The sequence below is a fragment of the Halichoerus grypus genome, chromosome 12 (genome assembly GCF_964656455.1).
Source record: "Halichoerus grypus chromosome 12, mHalGry1.hap1.1, whole genome shotgun sequence".
NCBI lineage: Eukaryota > Metazoa > Chordata > Mammalia > Carnivora > Phocidae > Halichoerus > Halichoerus grypus.
The window spans coordinates 100,122,875-100,147,104 of NC_135723.1; the positions used below are offsets into that span (position 1 = coordinate 100,122,875).

The 24,230-nt window shown below is 43.7% G+C and overlaps 1 protein-coding gene and 1 long non-coding RNA gene across 8 annotated transcripts; one reads left to right on the top strand and one right to left on the bottom strand.

The window, feature by feature from the left end:
• Nucleotides 1-1,785: 1,785 nt before the first annotated feature.
• Nucleotides 1,786-11,793, top strand: GIMAP2 (GTPase, IMAP family member 2). Of its 7 annotated transcripts, none has more exons than XM_078059736.1 (4): nt 1,787-2,073; nt 9,543-9,578; nt 9,718-9,910; nt 10,431-11,793. In XM_078059736.1, the coding sequence occupies exon 4, from the start codon at nt 10,439-10,441 to the stop codon at nt 11,417-11,419; it is 981 nt and encodes a 326-aa protein (XP_077915862.1). In that variant the 5' UTR covers nt 1,787-2,073; nt 9,543-9,578; nt 9,718-9,910; nt 10,431-10,438; the 3' UTR covers nt 11,420-11,793. The 7 variants fall into 7 exon arrangements, with proteins under 7 accessions (XP_077915857.1, XP_077915862.1, XP_077915861.1 ...); XM_078059735.1 differs by lacking the exon at nt 1,787-2,073 and adding an exon at nt 8,052-8,407; XM_078059737.1 differs by lacking the exon at nt 1,787-2,073 and adding an exon at nt 8,052-8,211.
• LOC144379628 (uncharacterized) lies at nt 5,376-8,037 on the bottom strand. The gene is made up of 2 exons (XR_013442938.1): nt 7,994-8,037; nt 5,376-5,936 (listed from the first exon to the last, which is right to left on the bottom strand). It is a non-coding gene; the product is annotated as an uncharacterized LOC144379628 (long non-coding RNA).
• Nucleotides 11,794-24,230: the final 12,437 nt, after the last annotated feature.

Genomic DNA, 24,230 nt, shown 5'->3' on the forward strand with positions numbered 1-24,230 from the left:
CAGAAACAAACACACGGCAAAGACACGGTTATGCCCCTCACTTCCAGCGGGCCCTCATCCCCCAGGAGCTTGGCTGACGGAGTCACCCCAATGCTTATCACCGAGTGGTTGAGGGTGCACCTCTGCTGGAGCCGGCTCACCTGCTCAGTGTGCTTGCTCACACCTCAGGCTCCCTTCGCTGGAGCCCACACCTTGGGCTCAGGCTGGAAGGCAGAGTAAGGGCAGGAAAACTTGTGCCCACTGAGTGGTCTCTTGTTTGCTCACAAGAGAGTCAAAAGTGCTCGTTGCCTCTTCTGCATGAGGCCCTGGTGTGGGTTTGAGACTGAGGGGAAAACGCTCCTGCTTCACCCTCGCCAGCCCAGCCAGGGGGTTCAGCGCGGTCTCTGCGGGGCCATCCCTCCTGGTCCCTGCCCACCCCCTCTAACCTGTTCCCAGCGCCAACCCCCATACCGGGTTGGGGTCATGGGTCCAACATTCCAGCTCTGTCCTGTGAGGTGACCACGACGTTATGTGACAGGGAAGACCAACTGTGGAGGAGGTGAGGTAGGAAGTGGTGGTGAGAAGACACCAGGAGTGTTGCTGCACAAACGGGTGAATTTACAGCAAACAGCAAACGTTCTTATCATTCGAGAAGTTTCTGGGAAATGGGCCCACATCGAGTGTATACCACAGACTTCCTGGAGATGCACAAGAGCAAAAACCCCATCATCTTGTTTAAGTAGAGCACACAAGACCTGCTTGGCCATTCTCTGGGAGAAACTAAACAAACCAGCCACACAAACAGAGCTTCATTTGGCTTATTTTGCGAGACTACTTGACGTGGGTCAGTTCTTGCTTCTGCCTCTGGAAATCACAAGCAAAACTTAAAACTCTTGCCCAGAATTGGTACCAGGGAACGAGTTGCCAAGTCCCTACCATTTAAGAAAACTCTCGTATTATAAGCCATCACAGCGAAGAACACCCAGCTCTGCGGTCTCCCGGTACCGGCTGCTTTAGAACCACACACCCTCGGTCCGCGTTCGGTTTGACTGCTCCTGGTTTGCAATCTGTCTTTTTGGTGCGTGCACCATAAACTTGTACTAAGTCCCACTGCTGCGATTCACTGGGTTTCCTTCTGTGATTTCTGAACTTCTGGCGATACCTAATAAAGGGCTACACACTTGGGTGAGTGATGGAGAACATGTGTAAAGACACGATGTTACGTTGCAAAGAGGAGAGCCCCACGTTTTGGGGACATTGCGCAGACCCAGCCATGAGCCTGGGCTTTTCCCCACTGCGCATGCTCTCCCGCCGGCCGTTCCCCCGACACTGAGGCTGGGGAGTAGGGCAGAACTCAGGGCTCTGAAGGGCACCGTCTGCTTGTGGTGAGCTGAGAAAGGGTCTGAGAATACTAGGAAGTATTCTGTGCACACCCCGTCTCCTTGACTGTTTTGTGCCAAGAGGTGGACAGAGCTGACTTAATTTACCCTTAAATGTCTCCCACTCAACACTTCTCTGATGAACCTAGAAGTCAAAACCCCAGGACCAGCAGGCCAGTGGGCTTTCACGGTGTTGCCCTGACAGGACGCTTTCTTCCAAACCTCCCAGTTTTGTCATTGTCCCTCCCCTGATCTGGTCACTACCTATGGTGTCCCATCAGGGATCACTAGTCACAGGCACGTGCCACCGGGCTCCCTGTGAATCCGGTCAGCCCTGAAGGGGCTTGGTGGGCTGGGTCTCTCATGCCCACTGGGTAAGGCCCGAAGTAGCAGACAACTCTCATGCCGTCGTAGGAAAAGGCCTTCGATCAATGCCACAACCCTCATTTTAACCATAAAACGCATGAAGGGAGCCTCAGAGCCTCTGTGAGTCCGGCCCACCGCCACAAAACACATGCAGCCTAATGCCTATAACCTGCACCTCCTGTTCCTCAAACCCGTGTTCTTTCCACTCTGCTTGTGTATCAACGCAAGGCACATACGCCTAGGTGACAATGGGAAAATGCCATGAGGGAAAACCAGCGCCTCTGTGCTGAGGAAGAGTCCTCTCGTCACTACGTGATCACAATCGGGACCATGGCGCCACTCAGAGAAGGTAGGCCCTAACGTATCGATGGGAAGGGGCAGAGCTGATTGTAGAGGAAGGCTAGAAAAAAGTCCCATTGTGTTCATGCAGTAGAACACAGATCTGGGAGTTCATACACTCCCCTTTGTTAACATCTGTACAAATCTCTGGTTAGAAATTCAAATTCCTGTCATCGTGTGAAAATGTCTCATGCCCAGTGAGTCACGCTCAGAGGAAATGGGGACCCTGCAACCACCTCCCACCACCCTAGCCGAACGGTCTGCCTGCATCCTGAAACTTCCTCTGTCTCTTGGGGAGGAAATCATTGCTTAGTCTCCAGATTAAATTAACTTCTGAAGCAAATTCCTCCATAGAGGTGCTCAACTCAGAAAGGATAACACCTAAAAGTAGAGGTTGGCAATGGGCAGGGGGCTGTATGTGTGTGTGTGGGGGCAGGGGTTGTATTTTGGTTGAGGCCGTATCTGAGAAGCAGCTTGGGCAGAGTCTAGAGTGGCCTTTCCAGAAGAGCCCGTGCTTCTGTCGGCTGTTTGTGAGCATCAGGACCCATCAGTTCTGGAATCTGTTCAGGACTGCAAGCCAGGATTGAGGGGAACAGTGTTCTAGCAGGGTGGGATACTTCAGATTCCCTGGCATAGGCCTCCCCTGGTATTGGGACCAACACTGCCAAAGGGACATTGTGCAAGAAAGAGAGAAAGGCAGTGAGGTGGGACAGAGAGGCACAGACAAGAGTGGAGGATACAGGATTTGGGGAGTAAGAGAGAGGAGAGAAGGGACAGAAAAGGGGGAGTTTATGTAGATAGAAGGAATTTCCATCTTGTCCTGGTTTCACTTCTTTAATTTAATCTGCGTGTACAAAGTCAAGATTATGCAGTTCAGATTTCGCATGTGTCTGTTGCTCAAGAAACCATCATCACTGTAGACCCTATCACTGTAGCTCAAGGACCACAGATCACTGGAGGATGTGTTTTGGCCACACGTGGTTGCTGATGAACTCTGGGCAACTAAAAATATTGGTGGGGGTGGGGGTGGTGTTTGGGGGCAAGGAGGGAGAGGGCAAGTTAGAAATAGACCAAATAGATCAATGTCTACCATTTCAGTGGGTAACAATCAGACTGGGGATCTGGTCACGAGTTAGACCTGCAGAGCTCATCCCTTCTAAGACGCTGCCCTTCTGAGGGCTCTGGGCCACAGACTACACCAAACGCACCTTCTGGCTGCTGTCTGAGCATGTGAATCTTCAGCTCTGCTTGAATGACTTTGACCTTCTCAATCTCTTCCCTGGGTGTTGTTTTGTTTACCTACCCACTATCCCGGGGAAAATCTTTCCTCCTTGGAGAGGAACCATAGCTCTAGGGTGGTGGGCTGCAGACAGGTGTTTGGACAGAGGAGTTTCAGTCACTTGTGATCACACCAGATGAGATGGGTCTCTGCTCCAGCTTGCCTCAGGAGCACCTTTGCGCTTGTGGTTTTCTTTCACTAAACCACAAAGTTATTTTTCAGTCTTGGCAAAAACACCCAGGAAGCAGGTTCTTTTCAAGATACAGTTGAACTCAGCAAGAACAAGAAGTAAACATGAAAAGCTTTTATACAGAAATGTTGGTGAGGAAATGAAGGCAGGCAGGGTCCGGAGCACAGGGGAAGGTGTCAGGAGATAGATGGGGGCCAAGACTCAGAGTGCTCACCTCTGAGGTCACGGCCAGGGCTCCTCTCCAGCTAGCTTTAACCACACCTGTTCTGTTTCTGTGCACTAAGGCGGGGGGAGGGGTAGGGAGGCAGAGGACGTGATGCAGGACTCCAGTGAGGTTACCCAAATGCAGATCATGTCAAGCACAATGAGGGACAGGGCTTTCGAATCCATTCTTCACACAGCCCACCGTACATCTGACTGTGGCATGACCCCAAGGCAATCCTGCCGCGATTTTCCACTTTTCGTAAGAGAACATTCGGGATCCAAACTCAATGACAAGTCCCCATACGAATGGTCTATCTCCAAACTCCCGCCTCACTTCCACACAATCAGACTTCTTGCCTCTGGGTTCTAGACATCCTGGCTTCCTTGGAATGAATACCCAAGAGAGCTCCATGCTTTGACTTGCCTCAAAATACACTGTTTCTTTTTCCTTCAATCCCTCCAGCTTCTACTCACTCTTCAACTTCAGCTCATACGATGTTACTTCTAAGAAGTTTTTCCCGATTACCTCCCTCCCATCAGTGTAGCTTATCCCCCAGCGCAGCCTACACTCTCCTTAAGAACACTCACCACGCTCAAGTTTCTGTTCAGCGTCAGGCTTGCCTAAGAAAGGATGGCGTGATGGGGGAAGGGTGGTGATGGTAAAAAATCTTGTTTTCTTAAAAGATGGAAACAGAATTCCTCTGAGGCGGAAGAATCTGTTCAGAGAAACAACATGGCTATTACGTTTGGAAGGAAGAGGGGAGCCCGAAACCTGATACAGCTGGAACCCGGGCAATGGGGCAATCAGAGAGAGAGGAGCTACTCTCTTCTAGGGATGGATAAGATCACTATGAAGCAATGCAAAATCCTAATGTAGCAATTAACAAATAGAATCCAGCAATACCTTAACTGCTAGGCAAAGAAGGATCAATATCAGGAAATACTTTTGTATAACCTGATGGATTATAAAGCTATGAGGCCACATAATCTGATAACCCCTTTAGCTATTGAAAGGTAAGTTGTTAAAATTCAACATCTCATAATCGGTTATGTTTTTAGCATAGTAGGATTTTCCATCTGAACCTCGAAGCATCTTGCTCAATGAGAATCGCTGAAGTATTGCCACAAAAGTTAGGAACAGCATAGGGAGGCCTCCTGTCACTGTGATCATTTGACATTCTTCTAGACACTAGCCATGATAAAAGTGAACCAAATTGGAAGTTTAAAAGAAAAAAGCCAAGAAGAAGAGGAAAAATGATCATTTGGGGCCCCAGAAAGAACTCTAACAAACCAAGATCAAAATGATTAGCATGGGCAACAAATATATAAGACAGATGTCAATAAAGAAAAAGACGGTTCCTATACATATGAAAAATATTCACCCACACTCATGTGGAGTAATGCATGAAAATCACTAAGATACAGTTTTTCAGTGATCAGATTGGCAGATACAATCATGAGGAAGGATATGCGGAAACTAATACAATGTGGGTGTAAGTAATTTGATTAACATTTTACTGTGGGCAATCCAGTAGTATCTACCAGAATTACAAATACGTGTACCAATAGTCTAGCAATGCTACTTCTAGGAATTCAGGTGACCCAACTTTCTCCTGCTGTACAACAAACCACTCCACACTCAGTGGCATAAAACAATTTTATGACGTTCATGATGTCATGTGCTAGGAATTCAGGCAGAGAAGGAGGGCATGACTTGTTTCTCCTACATGGCAGACCGGGGCTTTAGTTGCGGTGGCTGAAATGGCTGCAGGTAGCTGGGACACAGCTAGACGAGAGCCACATGGCTGTGGCTTCCTGGCTGTCAACTGTGTGTCTAGGTTCTTCTCCATGTTGCACCTGCTGGGGCTGGAACATCCAAGATGGCTTCTCCACTCCTTCACCAAGGGGACAGCACTCTTCTCCTGGTTGTTTGGATTACTAGTTCCTCACAGTGAAGTCAAGTCAGGAATTTAAAGGGAGTATTGGTCAGCTTTAATCCCTGCGAGAGTAGGGAGCTTGAAGAGCAGCCACAGTGGCTGTTCAGAGGGGTTGAGATGGTGTGGGGGCGAACTGGTGAAGGAGAGAGTGGAAGGACCCATGCCTCAGGCTTGTCCGTGTCCCGTTCCAAGGAACTGGGAACTGTCTTCACATCATGGTGCTTGACGCTCCAGAAGGGGTGATGGTGATCCGTCCTCTGAGACTATAAGCAAAGCAATGGAATTAAATTCAAAATGGACGTCTCTGCGCTCCCTCACTGGGCAGGATATGGCTCTCGGTGATGTGACACTGCTGGGAATTGTATCATTTAGTGGAATGCTCCTGTTGATGTCTTTTGTGTGGAGTTATTCTCAGAAAATGTACTGTAAAGCCTAAGGAGCGATTGTGGAAGCAGCTGAAAAGTCAGCAGCGCTCCTGTTCTCGGGCTATTGAACGCAATGGCCCTGTAGGAGCAGGATCCCACGATCCCCAGGGGCAGGGCATAGGTTAGGAGCTATGAAAGAATGTGACCCTCAGTCCCCCTTCCGCACCTGGGGATTGCTAGCCCAAACGTCCCCCTCCTCCCTTATCCCATGACTTGCCTCCATGTGTGTGGGCGCCTAGGGGAGGATGCAAGCCTGCCTTAGGGCTTCGAGATAGTTGCCATCCCTTTGTACTCCTTTCCCATGCCTCTGTGCTTGCTTTTCTGACAAAAAAATAAAATAAAAGCTATGTGCAGAATTTAGCTGCCCCTGCTCTCCCTTGCAAAGGCAGCCCTGCACGGCCGCTCAGATTGGTGTCTGAGAACTTAATTTCGGTGCGTGACGACACTCTTGTAGGACTTAAAATGTCTTTAAAAACTTTTAATTTAAAAGTTTAGTTATTAATTCTTAGGATTATACTGTGAGATTGGCCCTTTTTACAACCATGGGTGTCAATTTTAACGAATTCCTTGGTGGCAGGTCTTATGCTTTGTTAAGCTAACAGTTCTCCACACTTTTCAATGGACAAGTCACTAAATCTAACCTCTCCCAAAAGGTCCAATTTGGTATTTTGTTTGTTTATCAAAGTTTGTCTGTTGTGTTGTGTCTCTCCTTTGCTTTGGTTTGCACTTATCTCTTCCATGAAACGTTGGAAGTCAGCAACAAACCTCAGGTGTGGATTGTTCTACACACTACCCCAGCCTTTGCTAGTTCATGTCACACACTCTCAGTGCACTTCTTTATATGTGTGGTGAGGATGCGTCAGATCTGCTGTCTCAACAACTTTCAAGTGTACAATCCAGAATTATACCTACAGTTAGTTGCCATGCTGTGGGTTAGATCCCCAGAACTTAGTCATCTTATAATTGAAGGCTTTTACCTTTTGGCCAGCAACTCCCCATCTCCCCAAATCCTTAGCCCCTGGTAATCACCATTATAACTCCCTGTTTCTATGACTTCCATTTCTTATTAGGTTCCACTTCTTATTAGGTTCCACATATAAGTGAGATTATACGGTATTTGTCTTTCACTGTCCGATTTTTCTTAACTTAGCATAATGACCTGAGGTTTATCCATGTTGTTGCAAATGGCAGGATTTCCTTCTTTCTCGTGTCTGAACAATTTTCCATTGTATACACCTATCACATCTTCTTTATCCATTCATCCATTGACAAACAGAGATTGTTTCCATAACTTGGCTATTGTGAATAATGCAATAATTCAATACAAATAATAATTTGTAGCAAGGTAGTGATGTTCACCCAAGTCCCGTGGCTCCCCTGCATTTCCCAGCCTCCCTTAGAGTGAGCTCAGAGCTCAGTGGATTATTCCTCATCAGTGGGTTGGGAGAGAAAGCCACAAGTGGTCACTAGGAATCTGGGATGAAGGCAACATAAACTCCATATTTTCTCTCTCCCTCTTGTGCTGTCACATAAATAAGCAGAAAGAGCATTTGAACGATTTCGACTTTAACTCTTTGGGTTGTGCTTCCGGAAAGTGGACACTCCCGATTATTACTGTAGACACTACTAGATCATTGCTCCCCAGAGGTGTGTTCCCTGAAATGACAGAGCTGGCTAGGAAAGAAAAGCAGGGGGACCGTGGGAGCCATCGGGAGTTATTTCAAAATCCTTTCAAGGTTAATGACCTTTAACTCCCAGTCTGACTCAAGAAACTGGCTTCTCACAGGTTCCCCTTTCTACATCCCTTTTCCCTCTGCACAGCGCCCCGCTAGGGGTGTCCCCCCAACCCCCAGACCCATGCACTTGCCCCCCCCCACCCCCGCAATGATACTTGCCTTTAGAACAGTCACTGCCACCAGTGAGAATGAGGCTTAACTCCCGGGCGGGCTTTGCATTTGGGCAAACTTGTGACCCGCAGGACACAGCCCGGGGCAGGAAGAGATCAAATCTACCAGCTACCCTGACGTGCCTGCCTTTCTCCCCTGTCCAGCTGAAATCATTCCAACACTGCTTTTTCACTACTGGCAAGAAAACGTGGTCCACACGATAGCAAGTAACTACTGATTAAATTTTCCCATTTTAACACAGGCATACGGAGGGGCTCTTTTGCAGCAGGGAAGCTCTGCAGACATTAAGGAGAGGAAGAAGACAGGCTGGGCTTTTGTTTTATTTTCTCTTTCTCTTTGAGCTGAGCTGGCAGTCTCAGGTTTGAATGGGAGTCATCTGGGTTTCTTTGGACAGTCAATCAGGTAAGCCCACATTCATGAAAAGTTCCACAGTGTTGATTTCTAATTCCCAGGCTATGCTTGGAAAAAAAAAAAAAATCTTTTTTAGAACAAATTTTCCCTGTTTTAAGGGAAGCGATTTAGAGTGGCTGCCTTTGGCTGAAGTACAGCCAGTTTACAAGACCGTAAATTTTGTATAGTTTTCGTTTACACGTTACTGGCAAACAGAGCTTCCTTAGCACGAAGCCAATAAAGAGTGCTAACTGGGAAGAATGTGGGCATTCACATGTGTTCGTGAGTCTTCTGTGCCTTGTCGCTTTGGTATACGCTGCCAGACTTAAGGAAGAGAGAAAAACCATCTGATGAAAATGAACGGATGTTTCTCACTGCACAGGGAAAGGGAATGGGTCCCAAGGCTTCTTCAAGCTGGCTGTTGAGGATTGAGGAAAATTCAAGTAATTGATGGATTGAATGAAATGTATTTCAGGCTTCAAGGATAGTGTACTTAATTCACTGAGTCTCTCACAAGAATTTCAAATGAAGGGCGAGGTTTGGAGAGAGGGGAGAGCACGGGAGAGGAAGGAGCAAGGTGGGGAAAGCAGGAGAGAAGGAAGGAGAAGACTGAACCTCGCATCAGGGAAGGCCAACAAGAAAGGAAGGTGAGAGAAGAAACGGGTGAGGCCAAGGAGAGCAAGGAGAGGCTCGGGGGGGCCACGGGAGGAAGGAGGAAGGACACAGAGAAGAGGTGAGCACAGAGACCAGGAGCAGGAGGGGCGGACAAACGAAACCTACTTCTTCTCCACTCACTGACTCACTGGGTGACTCTGGGCAAATGACTATGTCCCTGTAAGACAGGATAATTCTCTCCCCCATCAGCTATGTGGAAACAAATGAGGCATGGGTGTGGCAGTGCTATAGGAATACAAGGGTCTTTCCTGATTTAGAACTAAAAAAATTATCTATATATGTGATATCTATAATATATCTATATTCCCTGAAATTGCAGAGCTGGATAGGAAAGAAAAGCAGGGGCCACGGAAGCCATGAGAGAGTTATTTCAAAATCCCTTAAGGGTTAATGACTGTTAACTCCCAGTCTGGCTCGGGAATATATATATATATTATATATATAATTGGTCTCTGGTCTCTCTGTGCCTCAGGAACAACAATGGACCAACACGAATGCGGTCACTCTGGTAAGTGACTTCTTGTGTGTGTGATTATTTTACCAATTTCTGTGCCAATTTTATATAAAAATCATGCAACCTTCTCTAAGCAAAGTATAAGCTATCAGATATTTCTTCAGAGAGAATAATTTTACTTTGCTTATTCCAGTATTTCCCCAGTCCAGGCTTTTCACGGGTGGTCAAGACCACAGCCCAGCCCAGCGAGGTCACAAGGGCCATCTCTGGCCTTAGAACAGAGTCAAGTTACTTAAGCCACCTGGAGATCGAACGCACAGTCGTGGCTACACATCTTTGATCTTCAGAAAATTTGTCTTGTACACAGCCAGAACTGGGTGAATCAGGCAAGCCTTGCATGACTAGATATGTTTCTAAATCCATATTGTCCCCCAAGTATGTTTTTCTATGATCCAACATGGCAGCATCCTGTAGTCCTAGAGAAACTGAGTTTTTTTTTTTAAACATTTATTTATTGATTTCAGAGAGAGAGAGAGAGAGAATGAGCATGGGAAAGCGAGCGGGGTGAGGGGCAGAGGGAGAGGGAGAGACAGAATCCTTGAGCAGACTCCCCGCTGAGCACAGAACCCTACACGGGGCTCATTTTAAGGACCCTGAGATCATGACCTGAGCCAAAATCAAGAGCCGGCCACTCAAACAACTGAACCACCCAGGTGCCCTGAGAAACAGCGATGTTTTAAAAATCACTGTTGGTTTGATTTGATTTGATAATGGAGTTAGCCTCTATTTTATAAATCCAATGTATTGGGAGACTACCTTTGCTCATAATGTGGGAATATCTCTTATTGTTAAAAGTATTCCATTGGTATAACCAGTGGTCATAACGTAGCAAACTCGCTCTGACAGGACCATATATGAAGAACCAACGTGCCAGAGGATCAGAGCTGAGAATCATTCTGGTGGGCAAAACAGGAACGGGCAAAAGTGCCACCGGGAACAGCATCCTTGGGAAGCAAGCATTTGGGTCGCAGCTGACTGCCCAGCCGTTCACTAAGACTTGCAGTGAAAGTCAGGGAAGCTGGGGAAAGAGAGAGATGGTCATTATCGACACACCGGATATGTTTTCTGGGGAGGACCACTCCGATTCCCTGTGCAAAGAGGTGCAGAGATGCTACTTACTCTCGGCACCAGGACCCCATGTGCTGCTCCTGGTGACCCAGCTGGGCCGATTCACCGCCCAGGACCAGCGGGCTGTGCAGAGCATGAAGGAGATCTTTGGAGAAGATGCCATGAGTCACACAATTGTCCTCTTCACCCACAAAGAAGACCTCGAGGGAGACTCCTTGACGGATTACATCCAGGACACAGATAACAAAGCCCTCCGCAAGCTGGTGGCGGCATGTGGGGGGCGAGTGTGTGCCTTTAACAACTGTGCTACAGGGAGTGATCGGGATGGCCAAGCGAAGGAGCTAATGGACTTGATGGAAGGCCTGGTGTTGGAGAGAAGGGGTGACCACTACACCAATGGGCTCTACAGCCTAGTAACAGCGTCGGGATGTGGACCTGTGTGCGAAGGGCAAAGGTTAAAGGATTTCAAAAGAGATCTTAGGAAGTACATGGAAAACCAGAGACGTTACTCCACCGTGGCCAAAGCAAATTACCTGAAACAAGCCCTAATCAAGACACCAGCCTTTATTTTTTTATTTTTTATTCATTTCTTTCTCAAATTGCTAATTCTGTTATTTTGTGTATTGTATAGAATGTGCGTCTCGTTTTGCTGCTTTCTTTTGAGTGTATGCTGTTTGTTCTGTAGCTTACTGTTAATGATAGCCAAAATATTGATGATAAGTTTGAGAAAGATCACTGAGCTGGAAGGCAAGACTCCTAGATTATAGTTACAGGTCAGCGATTATTTATTCACGACCAGATACTGGGTGAATCCAAGTGCCTCCCCTGGAAAACTCAGTGCCTGACATCAGTAAATGTTTGCGATTCTGTGAAGTGTTTAAATCTTAACATCACTCTCTTAATGAACCGAGTTATTTTAACAGTTACTGTCTGCCTTGAAATTTAATACGAAAAGCGTTTGAAAGCTGTAAGCATAAAATTCCTCTCATTTGCAAATCTCTAAAGCCAGTTTTATGTTCCTGGAAACTCCTTTTCTTCTTTATGATACTATTATTTCTACTGAATATAATAAAAACAACAATAAAACTTCTACTCGGTATAAGAACATAGCAATAATAAATAAGCTGTCAAGTTCCTGAGATCCCATGTCTTTCATTCTGTTCTGTAGTTTTATCCTCAGAAGTTGGTAAGTGAACACAGGGCTTATTTACTCTAGAATGGAAGGAATCCATGTGCAGCAACCACACATAGACACACTCACACATCAGTCGTCTGTTTTATGTGTGTCAAATTTGCTTAATATTGAAACGGGCTCAGCCAGATTTTATCTTTGGCCCCAGTCATGTTTAGTATTAAAACATACATAGAGGCTTACACTTCAGACAAGGTGGTCTGCTGGGTATTCAGCAGCACTGTCCTGTTCGATGCAAATAGAAGCAGAATTTATTAAAATAAACAGAATCTTTGTGATCGATGAGCTCACTAGAAAATCAGGAAAACTCCAAGGGTGAAGCAAACAATACACATAAAAAGAATGCGGGGCTAAAATGAGTCGAGAGCCATTAGGAAGGTGCACACATAGAAGGCAGGGTTGAGCAACAGACAAATGCCACTATCAATCTGGAGATCAAAAAAACCAGCCTTGGGTGGTCGGGTAGTGGAAGAGCTGACTCTGAGGCTTCACTGTTATGTCAGGACCTCCTCGGGGAACTAATATTACAAATTCATTTTTTAACTGAATACGTAAGGCCTAGTAGTCTTTTCATATTTCCTCCATGTTTTACATTTCTGGAAAAGTTTGCCTTTTCCTGTGGATCCAAGTTTTTTTTTTTACCTAACATCATTCCGCATTTCCATTATGCAAGCCCTAGTGGGACAAATTCTCTCTGGTTTTGCCCTGTCTTCAAATGTATTTTTTTAAATCTTCATTCTTGAGGGATACTTGTACTGAGTAATGAATTCTAGGCTGTTCTTTTATTTTTCTTCAGCACTTTAAACATATTCCAGTGTTTCCTGGCTTACATAGTTTCTCGTAAGAAAGCAGCTGTCATTCTTATATTGGTCCTATATATATATATAGTGGTCTTTGCTCCTCCTATGATTGATTTAAAATTTTTCATTTTCTTTGGTTTTCAATAGTTTGTTTCTCTTTGTATATCCTACTTAAGGTTGATTAAGATTTTTGGATTTAAGAGTTAAAGTTTTTCATCAAATTTTTAAAATTGTGGTCATTATCATCTCAATTTGTTTTTATGCTACCTAGTTCAGTCTTATCTTCTCCTTCTTGGATTCTAATTGCTTTAGACTGCTTGATACTATTCCACTGATCATTAGTGCCATATTCATTTCTTTTATCAATATTTTCTTTCCTTTTTGTGCTTCAGTCTCAATAATTTCTCTTAACCTATCTTCAATTTTATAGATCCCTTCTTCAATGTCCCATATGCTTGTAGGTCCATCCACTTAAGTTGTTCTTTTTTAAAATTTCAGATATTTTATTTTCTAGTTCTTTTTAGAGTTTATATTTCTCTCCTGAAATTCTCAAGTCATTATATTTCTTTTTCTATAAATCTTCAGCACATTTATAATGGTTATTTCAAAGTCCTTAACTGAGGGGCCCCTGGGTGGCTCAGTCAGTTAAGCATCTGCCTTCCGATCAGGTCACGATCCTGGGGTCCTGGGATCAAGCCCCACATTGGGTTCCTTGCTCAGTAGGGAGCCACTTTTCCCTCTGCCCCTTCCCCCCACTCCTGCTCTCTCCTTCTCTCAAATAAATAAATAAAATCTTTAAAAAATCCTTACCGTAATTCCAATGAATGAGTCATTGGTGGTTCCGTTTCTACTAGCTGTTTAATCTTCTTATTATGAGTCCTATTTTCCTGATTCTTCATGTGTCATGTAAATTTGTATTCTATTCCAGACAAGTATGTTTACCCTGGTTTTGTTTATTTCCTGAAGAGTACAAGTTCATTGGTCTGTCTGTTGGTTAGAGTGATCACATCATTGGCTCCTAAATTTGAGTTGAACTGAGAATGAGCTGCCACTTTAAATAGATTGAGTTTGGGATGCTTGGGTGGCTCAGTTGGTTAAGCATCTGCCTTTGGCTCAGGTCAGGGTCCTGGGATGGAGGCCCACATCGGGCTTCTTGCTCAGCAGGGAGCCTGCTTCTCCTTCTGCCTGCCAGTCCCCCTGCATGTGCTCTCTCTCTATGACAAATAAATAAATAAATAAAATCTTAAAAAAAAAACAAAAACCAGATTGAGTTTACCTCTGATTCATGCAACCTACAATAATCTCCTATACAACCACTAGCAGCTTTTTTTATCTAGTCAGCATTGGAAATGGGATAGTGTCAGCCTCTAACTGAAAATGGTTTTATTTCACTAATAGGGCCTAATGGGATTGAATCACTTCTACCTGTTTTCTTGGTCCTTCTACACTGCTGCTTTCTTAGGAAAAACGTGTGATGGGAAGGAGAGGAGGTATCAAGATAAGCAACTTTGTTTTCCCCCTGGGATCGTATAGATCCCAATGTATTTTAATAGCCCACATTGTCAAATGATCATCTGATTTCTCCTCCACTCTGCAAAGTCTACTTTCTTTGGCAAGCCAACACCTCCATTTGTTCTATCCAAACCAAGTCCCTACTCCAGGTATAGAAGGCCCCCCACCTCTCTGCTCACCTATGAGGGCTGTTTTCTACAGAGAATTCAGTTCCTCAGTTCTGCTTGGCATCCACATCCTTCACTAGACACAGAGAAGTATGTTTTTACTCCATATAATTCCTTTTGTCAATATGGAGACTAAAGACTTTTGCATCTCTCTCCGATCTAACCAGAAGAAAAAAAATCCTTCATTTCACTGAGTTTTTTCTCTTTCAAACTTCCTTCAACTTGTCTTTAATAACAACACAATTTTCAGCTATTGTCCCACTTCTCAAATATTTGCACTGTTTTCCCCTTGATGGTTCCAGAATTATAAGGGTCTTTGGAGTTCTGTACTCAGTCCTTTTTTCTTCATACCCAACACATTTTCTCTGAGTGATTCCCCCCACCATCCATTTGTGTCTTATGGCATGCTGATACTTCTTCAAATATACTTCCACCTAAGTCCTTTCTCCTGGTCTTTTACTAACTGAAACTCATCCTGGGTTCTTACACAAGTCTCAGTTTATTATAATATTTGTGTCTCTCCCAGAACCTTTATTTTATACCTTTGACTTCAGTGACCCATCATACATAATATTTGGAGGTGAAATACACGACATTTTAGCTTCTTATTTGGCTTACAAACTTCTACCCCCTTTTATGTTACGCTGTCAAACTAAGAAGCATGACCTGGTTCTTGTCCTGTGAAACTGAATCCTAGATACTACCACCTCCTTGGCTATTAGAACTGCCTTGGTTGGTACTTCTAACAATTAAACCTTGATTACCACAACTACCCTCTCCCCACAAGAAAGGAAAGTAGTATCTACGTGATGCTGAAAGAGTGCTTCTAAATGCTGGGGCACAGTGGGCCAATGTGTTTCACATAGTCAGTATTTTATTGAAGGAGTTATTTCCTTATAACCTCCTCTGCTGAGATGATATCTGGATTACTTTATTCTTTTGTAACCCCAGGGATGCTGATAATTGAGCTCTGGGCACACCAAAAAAAGACAGGGCAACATCAGGGCTGAAGAATGATCCCAGAACATTTGAACTTCTCACTGGAGATCTGTTCAGGAAGGATGTTTTCCTTAAAACTCATGAATTCAATGCTTTCCATGTCATCTTTCCTGACTTTATAAGGACAGAGAAGTAAACAATGAACCTGCAAATATTGAAAAAGGAGAGAAGAACTGTAGGAAGAGAGGAGAGGAAGCAGAGGTCCTGGATAGTTCTGAGGCCCAGGAGTCTCAGGGCCATAGACCTCAGATGGGTTCCACAATTGATGGCAAGTCAGTGAACAATAGGAGACCAAGCCCAGACACAGTGAGAAATAATCAAAAGCTAACAGGAATGTAGAGGAAAATGGAGACAGAGACAATTGCTTTTGTAGAGGAAGGTAATCCCAGAAAGCACTAGGAGGGAGGTGGGAATATGAGACAGGGAAGGGGAAAAGAGCCAATCTGGGTTGCACCAATGAACATGTTCCCACTATAGAAAACTGGGTCTTGGTCCTGCTGGGGAACTCAGCAATTTGTGTGACATACACCTCAGAGTTACCTTACTTGGTGAGGAGTAGACAATTTAATAAGCAAGGACACTGAGGTATCTAATCACTCACTTCTGACTGCCATTGATAAGCTCTGCTTTGGGAAACACCAGCTCTCTGAAATTTCAGCCTCTTCCATGCACTAGCTAAGCAATTCTTGCAGCCAGATAAACCCTCAAACAGAGAGTTATAAGTGATTGAAGTAAGACATCCTATGCATTCATGGAAATGATAAGGAGTGAATGATAAGGAGTTATCACAGAAGCACTGAAAGCATCTTCAGGAAAGGTACATGTCAAATTTCAAAGATTTAGTCAAGGCTGATCTGCATGGCTTGGAGTAGGATGAGGCTGGTGAGGAGCCAATGGCACCTTTTTTCCTCTTTTTCTTTCTTTTTTTTTTTTTAATTTAAATTCAATTAGCCAACATACCGTACATCATTAGTTTCTGATGTAGTGTTCAATGATTCATCAGTTGCGTATAACACCCAGTGCTCACCACATCATGTGCCCTCCTTAATGCCCCTCATCCAGTCACCCTATTCTCCCACCCACCTCCCCTTCTGCAACCCTGTTTGTTTCCCAGAGTCAGGAGTCTCTCATGGTTGGTCTCCCTCTCTGATTTCTTCCCATTCAGTTTTCCTTCCCTGCCCATATGATCCTGTGTGCTATTTCTTATATTCCACATATGAATGAAACCATACAATTGTCTTTCTCTGATTGACTTATTTCACTAGCATAATACCCTCCAGTTCCCTCCACATCGATGTCAATGGTAGGTATTCATCCTTCCTGTTGGCTGAGTAACATTCCATTGTATATATGAACCACATCTTCTTTATCCATTCATCTGTTGAAGGACATCTTGGCTCCCTCCACAGCTTGGCTGCTGTGGACTTTGCTGCTATGAACATTGGGGTGCAGGTGCCCCTTAGTTTCATTCCATTTGTATCTTTGGGGTAAATACCCAGTAGTGCAATTGCTGGGTCATAGGGTAGCTTTATTTTTAACTTCTTGAGGAACCTCCATACTGTTTTCCAGAGTGCCTGTACCAGTTTCATTCCCACCAACAGTGTAAGAGGGTCCCCCTTTCTCTGAATCCCCACCAACATGTGTCGTTTCCTGTCTTGTTAATTTTAGCCATTCTGCCTGGTGTGAGGTGGTATCTCATTGTGGTGTTGATCTGTATTTCCCTGATGCCGAGTGATGTTGAGCATTTTTTCATGTGTCTGTTGGCCATTTGTATGTCTTCCTTGGAGAAATGTCTGTTCATGTCTTCTACCCATTTCTTGACTGGATCATTTGTTCTTTGGGTGTTGAGTTTGATAAGATCTTTACAGATTTTGGATACCAGCCCTTTTATCTCGTATGTCATTTGCAAATATCTTCTCCCATTCCATAGGTTGCCTTTTAGTTTTGTTGACTATTTCCTTTGCTGTGCAGAAGCGTTTTATCATGATTAAGTCCCAATAGTTCATTTTTGCTTTTGTTTCCCTTGCCTTTAGAGATGTGTCTAGCAAGAAGTTGCTGTGGCTGAGGTCAAGGAGATTACTGCCTGTGTTCTCCTCTAGGATTTTTTTATTGTTATGTTAATCCCCATACATTACATCATTAGTTTTAGATGTAGTGTTCCATGATTCATTGTTTGTGCATAACACCCAGTGCTCCATGCAGAACGTGCCCTCAATACCCATCACCAGGCTAACCCATCCTCCCACCCCCTCCCCTCTAGAACCCTCAGTTTGTTTTTCAGAGTCCATCATCTCTCATGGTTCGTCTCCCCCTCCGATTTCCCCCCCTCATTCTTCCCCTCCTGCTATCTTCTTTTTTTTTTTTCTTAATATTGCATTATTTGTTTCAGAGGTACAGATTCAACAGTCTTGCACAATTCACAGCGCTTACCAGAGCACATACCCTCCCCAGTGTCTATCACCCAGTCACCCCATCCTTCCCACCCCACCCCCCACTCCAGCAACCCTCAGTTTGTTTCCTGAGATTAAGAATTCCTCATATCAGTGAGGTCATATGATACATGTCTTTCTCTGTTTGACTTATTTCGCTCAGCATAATACCCTCCAGTTCCATCCACGTCGTTGCAAATGGCAAGATCTCATTCCTTTTGATGGCTGCATAATATTCCATTGTATATATATACCACATCTTCTTTATCCATTCATCTGTCGATGGACATCTTGGCTCTTTCCACAGTTTGGCTATTGTGGACATTGCTGCTATAAACATCGGGGTGCACGTACCCTTTCGGATCCCTACTTTTGTATCTTTGGGGTAAATACCCAGTAGTGCAATTGCTGGATCATATGGTAGCTCTATTTTCAACTTTTTGAGGAACCTCCATACTGTTTTCCAGAGTGGCTGCACCAGCTTGCGTTCCCACCAACAGTGTAGGAGGGTTCCCCTTTCTCCGCATCGCCGCCAACATCTGTCATTTCCTGACTTGTTAATTTTAGCCATTCTGACTGGTGTGAGGTGGTATCTCATTGAGGTTTTGATTTGGATTTCCCTGATGCCAAGCGATGTTGAGCACTTTTTCATGTGTCTGTTGGCCATTTGGATGTCTTCTTTGGAAAAATGTCTGTTCATGTCTTCTGCCCATTTCTTGATTGGATTCTTTGTTCTTTGGGTGTTGAGTTTGATAAGTTCTTTATAGATTTTGGATACTAGCCCTTTATCTGATATGTCATTTGCAAATATCTTCTCCCATTCTGTCGGTTGTCTTTTGGTTTTGTTGACTGTTTCCTTTGCTTTGCAAAAGCTTTTTATCTTGATGAAGTCCCAATAGTTCATTTTTGCCCTTGCTTCCCTTGCCTTTGGCGATGTTTCTAGGAAGAAGTTGCTGCGGCTGAGGTCGAAGAGGTTGCTGCCTGTGTTCTCCTTTAGGATTTTGATGGACTCCTGTCTCACATTGAGGTCTTTCAACCATTTGGAGTCTATTTTTGTGTGTGGTGTAAGGAAATGGTCCAGTTTCATTCTTCTGCATGTGTCTGTCCAATTTTCCCAACACCATTTGTTGAAGAGACTGTCCTTTTTCCATTGGACATTCTTTCCTGCTTTGTCAAAGATGAGTTGACCATAGAGTTGAGGGTCCATTTCTGGGCTCTCTATTCTGTTCCATTGATCTATGTGTCTGTTTTTGTGCCAGTACCATACTGTCTTGATGATGACAGCTTTGTAATAGAGCTGGAAGTCCGGAGTTGTGATGCCTCCAGCTTTGCTTTTCTTTTTCAACATTCCTCTGGCTATTCGGGGTCTTTTCTGGTTCCATACAAATTTTAGGATGATTTGTTCCATTTCTTTGAAAAAAGTGGATGGTATTTTGATGGGGATTGCACTGAATGTGTAGATTGCTCTAGGTAGCATTGACATCTTCACAATATTTATTCTTTCAATCCATGAGCATGGAATGTTTTTCCATTTCTTTGTGTCTTCCTCAATTTCTTTCATGAGTATTTTATAGTTTTCTGAGTACAGATCCTTTGCCTCTTTGGTTAGATTTATGCCTAGGTATCTTATGGTTTTGGGTGCAATTGTAAATGGGATCGACTCCTTAATTTCTCTTTCTTCTGTCTTGTTGTTGGTGTATAGGAATGCCACTGACTTCTGTGCATTGATTTTATATCCTGCCACTTTACTGAATTCCTGTATGAGTTCTGGCATTTTTGGGGTGGAGTCTTTGGGGTTTTCCACATAAAGTATCATATCATCTGCAAAGAGTGAGAGTTTGACTTCTTCTTTGCCAATTTGGATGCCTTTTATTTCTTTTTGTTGTCTGATTGCTGTGGCTAGGACTTCTAATACTATGTTGAATAGCAGTGGTGATAGTGGACATCCCTGCCGCGTTCCTGACCTTAGGGGGAAAGCTCTCAGTTTTTCCCCATTGAGAATGATATTCGCTGTAGGTTTTTCATAGATGGCTTTTATGATATTGAGGTATGTACCCTCGATCCCTATACTCTGAAGAGTTTTGATCAAGAAAGGATGCTGTACTTTGTCAAATGCTTTTTCTGCATCTATTGAGAGAATCATATGATTCTTGTTCTTTCTTTTGTTAATGTATTGTATCACGTTGATTGATTTGCGGATGTTGAACCAACCTTGCAGCCCAGGGATAAATCCCACTTGGTCGTGGTGAATAATCCTTTTAATGTACTGTTGGATCCTATTGGCTAGTATTTTGGTGAGAATTTTTGCATCCATGTTCATCAGGGATATTGGTCTGTAGTTCCCCTTTTTGATGGGGTCTTTATCTGGTTTTGGGATCAAGGTAATGGTGGCCTCATAAAATGAGTTTGGAAGTTTTCCTTCCATTTCTATTTTTTGGAACAGTTTCAGAAGAATAGGTATTAATTCTTCTTTAAATGTTTGGTAGAATTCCCCTGGGAAGCCATCTGGCCCTGGGCTTTTGTTTTTTGGGAGATTTTTGATGACTGCTTCAATTTCCTTAGTGGTTATAGGTCTGTTCAGGTTTTCTATTTCTTCCTGCTTCAGTTTTGGTAGTTGATACATCTCTAGGAATGCATCCATTTCTTCCAGGTTATCAAATTTGCTGGCATAGAGTTGCTCATAATATGTTCTTATAATTGTTTGTATTTCTTTGGTGTTGGTTGTGATCTCTCCTCTTTCATTCATGATTTTGTTGATTTGGGTCATTTCTCTTTTCTTTTTGATAAGTCTGGCCAGGGGTTTATCAATCTCGTTAATTCTTTCAAAGAACCAGCTCCTAGTTTCGTTGATCTGTTCTACTGTTCTTTTAGTTTCTATTTCATTGATTTCTGCTCTGATCTTTATTATTTCTCTTCTCCTGCTGGGTTTAGGCTTTATTTGCTGTTCTTTCTCCAGCTCCTTTAGGTGTAGGGTTAGGTTGTGTACTTGAGACCTTTCTTGTTTCTTGAGAAAGGCTTGTATTGCTATATACTTTCCTCTTAGGACTGCCTTTGCTGCATCCCAAAGATTTTGAATAGTTGTGTTTTCATTTTCATTGGTTTCCATGAATTTTTTAAATTCTTCTTTAATTTCCTGGTTGATCCATTCATTCCTTAGCTCTTTAGCCTCCATGTATTTGAGTTCTTTCCGACTTTCCTCTTGTGATTGAGTTATACTTTTAAAGCATTGTGGTCTGAAAATAGGCAGGGAATGATCCCAATCTTTTGGTATCGGTTGAGACCTGATTTATGACCTAGGATGTGATCGATTCTGGAGAATGTTCCATGGGCACTAGAGAAGAATGTGTATTCTGTTGCTTTGGGATGGAATGTTCTGAATATGTCTGTGAAGTCCATTTGGTCCAGTGTGTCATTTAAAGTCTTTATTTCCTTGTTGATCTTTTGCTTAGACGATCTGTCCATTTCAGTGAGGGGGGTGTTAAGGTCCCCCACTATTATTGTATTGTTGTCAATGTGTTTCTTTGCTTTTGTTATTAATTGCCTTATATAATTGGCTGCTCCCATGTTAGGGGCATAGATATTTACAATTGTTAGATCTTCTTGTTGGATAGACCCTTTAAGTAGGATATAGTGTCCTTCCTCATCTCTTATTACAGTCTTTGGTTTAAAATCTAATTTGTCTGATATAAGGATTGCCACCCCAGCTTTCTTTTGGTGTCCATTAGCATGGTAAATGGTTTTCCACCCCCTCACTTTAAATCTGGGGGTGTCTTTGGGTCTAAAATGAGTCTCTTGCAGACAGCATAGCGATGGGTCTTGTTTTTTAATCCAATCTGATAGCCTGTGTCTTTTGATTGGGGCATTTAGCCCATTTACATTCAGGGTAACTACTGAAAGATAGGAATTTAGTGCCATTGTATTGCCTGTAAGGTGACTGTTACTGTATATTGTCTGTGTTCCTTTCTGGTCTATGTTGCTTTTAGGCTCTCTCTTTGCTTAGAGGACCCCTTTCAAGATTTCTTGTAGGGCTGGTTTCGTGTTTGCAAATTCCTTTAGTTTTTGTTTGTCCTGGAAGCTTTTTATCTCTCCTTCTATTTTCAATGAGAGCCTAGCTGGATATAGTATTCTTGGCTGCGTATTTTTCTCATTTAGTGCTCTGAATATATCCTGCCAGCCCTTTCTGGCCTGCCAGGTCTCTGTGGATAGGTCTGTTGCCAATCTAATGTTTCTACCATTGTAGGTTACATATCTCTTCTCCCGAGCTGCTTTCAGGATTTTCTCTTTGTCTCTGAGACTCATAAGTTTTACTATTAGATGTCGGGGTGTTGACCTATTTTTATTGATTTTGAGAGGGGTTCTCTGTGCCTCCTGGATTTTGATGCCTGTTTCCTTCCCCAAATTAGGGAAGTTCTCTGCTATAATTTGCTCCATTATACCTTCTGCCCCTCTCTCTCTTTCTTCTTCTTCTGGGATCCCAATTATTCTAATGTTGTTTCATCTTATGGTATCGCTTATCTCTCGAATTCTGCCCTCGTGATCCAGTAGTTGTTTATCTCTCTTTTTCTGAGCTTCTTTATTTTCCATCATTTGGTCTTGTATATCACGATTCTCTCTTCTGCCTCATTTATCCTAGCAGTTAGCGCCCCCATATTTGATTGCACCTCATTAATAGTCTTTTTGATTTCTATTTGGTTAGATTTTAGTTCTTTTACTTCTCCAGAAAGGGTTTCTCTAATAACTTCCATGCTTTTTTCAAGCCCAGCTCGTATCTTTAAAGTGATGATTCTGAACTCTAGATCTGACATCGTACTAATGTCCGTATTGAGTAGGTCCCTGGCAGTCGGTACTACCTCTTGTTCTTTTTGTTGAGGTGATTTTTTCCATCTTGTCATTTTGCCCAGAGGAGAATAGATTAATGAGAGAACAAAATGCTAACAGGGTAGCAACGTTCCCAGAAAATATACTCTAAACAAATCAGAAAAGACCTGAAGCAGTGGGAAAAGAAAGGGAAAGAGAGAAAAAAGAAAAAGAAAAAAAAAAAGGAAAAGAAAAAGATAAAGATAAAAACAAACAAAAACAGAACAAAACAAAAAAACCCAGAATGTGATCAAATATGATCAGGCTGGTATATAGATCAGTGCCACACACTAGATTTTGGGTGTATTTGGTCTGTTAGAAGAAAGTGCCTCCCAAAATTTTAAAGAAAGAAAAACTTATATATGTACAAAAATAAGGGTTGATATGATGAAGGGATGGAATATGACTGTAAAGATGGAAATTATAAAAAATTTTATAAAAGGAATTGATAAGAAGTTGTTTGAAAAAAGAAAGAAGAGGATTTTAAAAAAAAGAGAGAAAAAAAAGGGAGAGAATGTGATCAGGCAGGGGAGTAGAAAAAAACCATACACTAGAGATTTAGGGTATATTTTGATGTGTTAGAAGAAACTATCTCAAAATTTTAAAGAGAGAACAAGTTATATATATATGCCAAAAATACGGGTAACTACTATGAAGGGATAGAATATGACTCTAAAAATGAAAAATAATCCTTTTTTTTAAAAAGGGATTGATAAGATGTTGGTTGAAAAAGGGAAAAAGAAAAATTCAAAAAAAAAGAAAGAAAAAAGACAGTTAAAAAAAATTAACTTTGAAAGACTAAAGAATCATGGTAAAAAAGCCATGAATTCTACGTGCAGTATTCCCCTAGCGCTGGAGTTCTGCCGTTCTCATTGATGGGTAAACTTGGTCTTGGCTGGCTGTTCTTGCTGATCTTCTGGGGGAGGGGCCTGTTGCCGTGGTTCCCAAATGTCTTTGCCGGAGGCGGAATTGCCCCGCCCTTGCCGGTCCGGGCTAAGTAATCTGCTCGGGTTTGCTCTCGGGAGCTTTTGTTCCCTGCAAGCTTTCCGTATATCTTTGGAGGCGGAGAGTGAAAACGGCAGCCTCCCAGTCTCCGCCGCGGAGGAGCTGAGAACTCGGCCCCGCTCCTCAGCGAGCCCCCAGAGAAAAGCCGTCAGTCACTCCCGTCTCCCCGGTCTCCGGCCGCACTCCGCGCTCACCCGGCCTGTGACCGCGCCTTTCTATCTGGCACCCGACCCCGGGTGGAGTCTCCAAACCCAGCAGATCCCCGCGGTGCGCTCCCGCGCTGCTCCTCCCGGGGGAAGAAGGTGAGTCTCCTCGGATCTGCCGCTTGTTGGGTCCCTGCTGGAGGAGCAGTGGCCCCACTGTGCCGCGGATCACGGTTTATGACAACCCCGGGGCTGAGAGCCCGCTCCTCGGCTCCGACTCTGCAGCCGGCTTCCCAGCTCCGATCCCTGGGAGCTCTGCCGCACTCAGGCACCCCCGGTCTTTCTGTGACCCCGAGGGTCCTGAGACCACACTGTCCCGCGAGGGTTCCACCCCCCGCTTAGCCACCAGAGTGACATCCCTCAGCGGAGCAGACTTCTAAAAGTTCCGATTTTGTGCTCCGCTGCTCTATCACT

Coding starts and splice junctions, on each gene's coding strand:
- GIMAP2 (XM_078059731.1), top strand. CDS start 1,986: ATGAGGGAAAACCAGCGCCTCTGTGCTGAGGAAGAGTCCTCTCGTCAC. Junction 2,074..9,542: donor CATGGCGCCACTCAGAGAAG/GTAGGCCCTAAC, acceptor TCTGTGCCTCAG/GAACAACAATGGACCAACAC. Junction 9,579..10,430: donor ACACGAATGCGGTCACTCTG/GTAAGTGACTTC, acceptor TCGCTCTGACAG/GACCATATATGAAGAACCAA.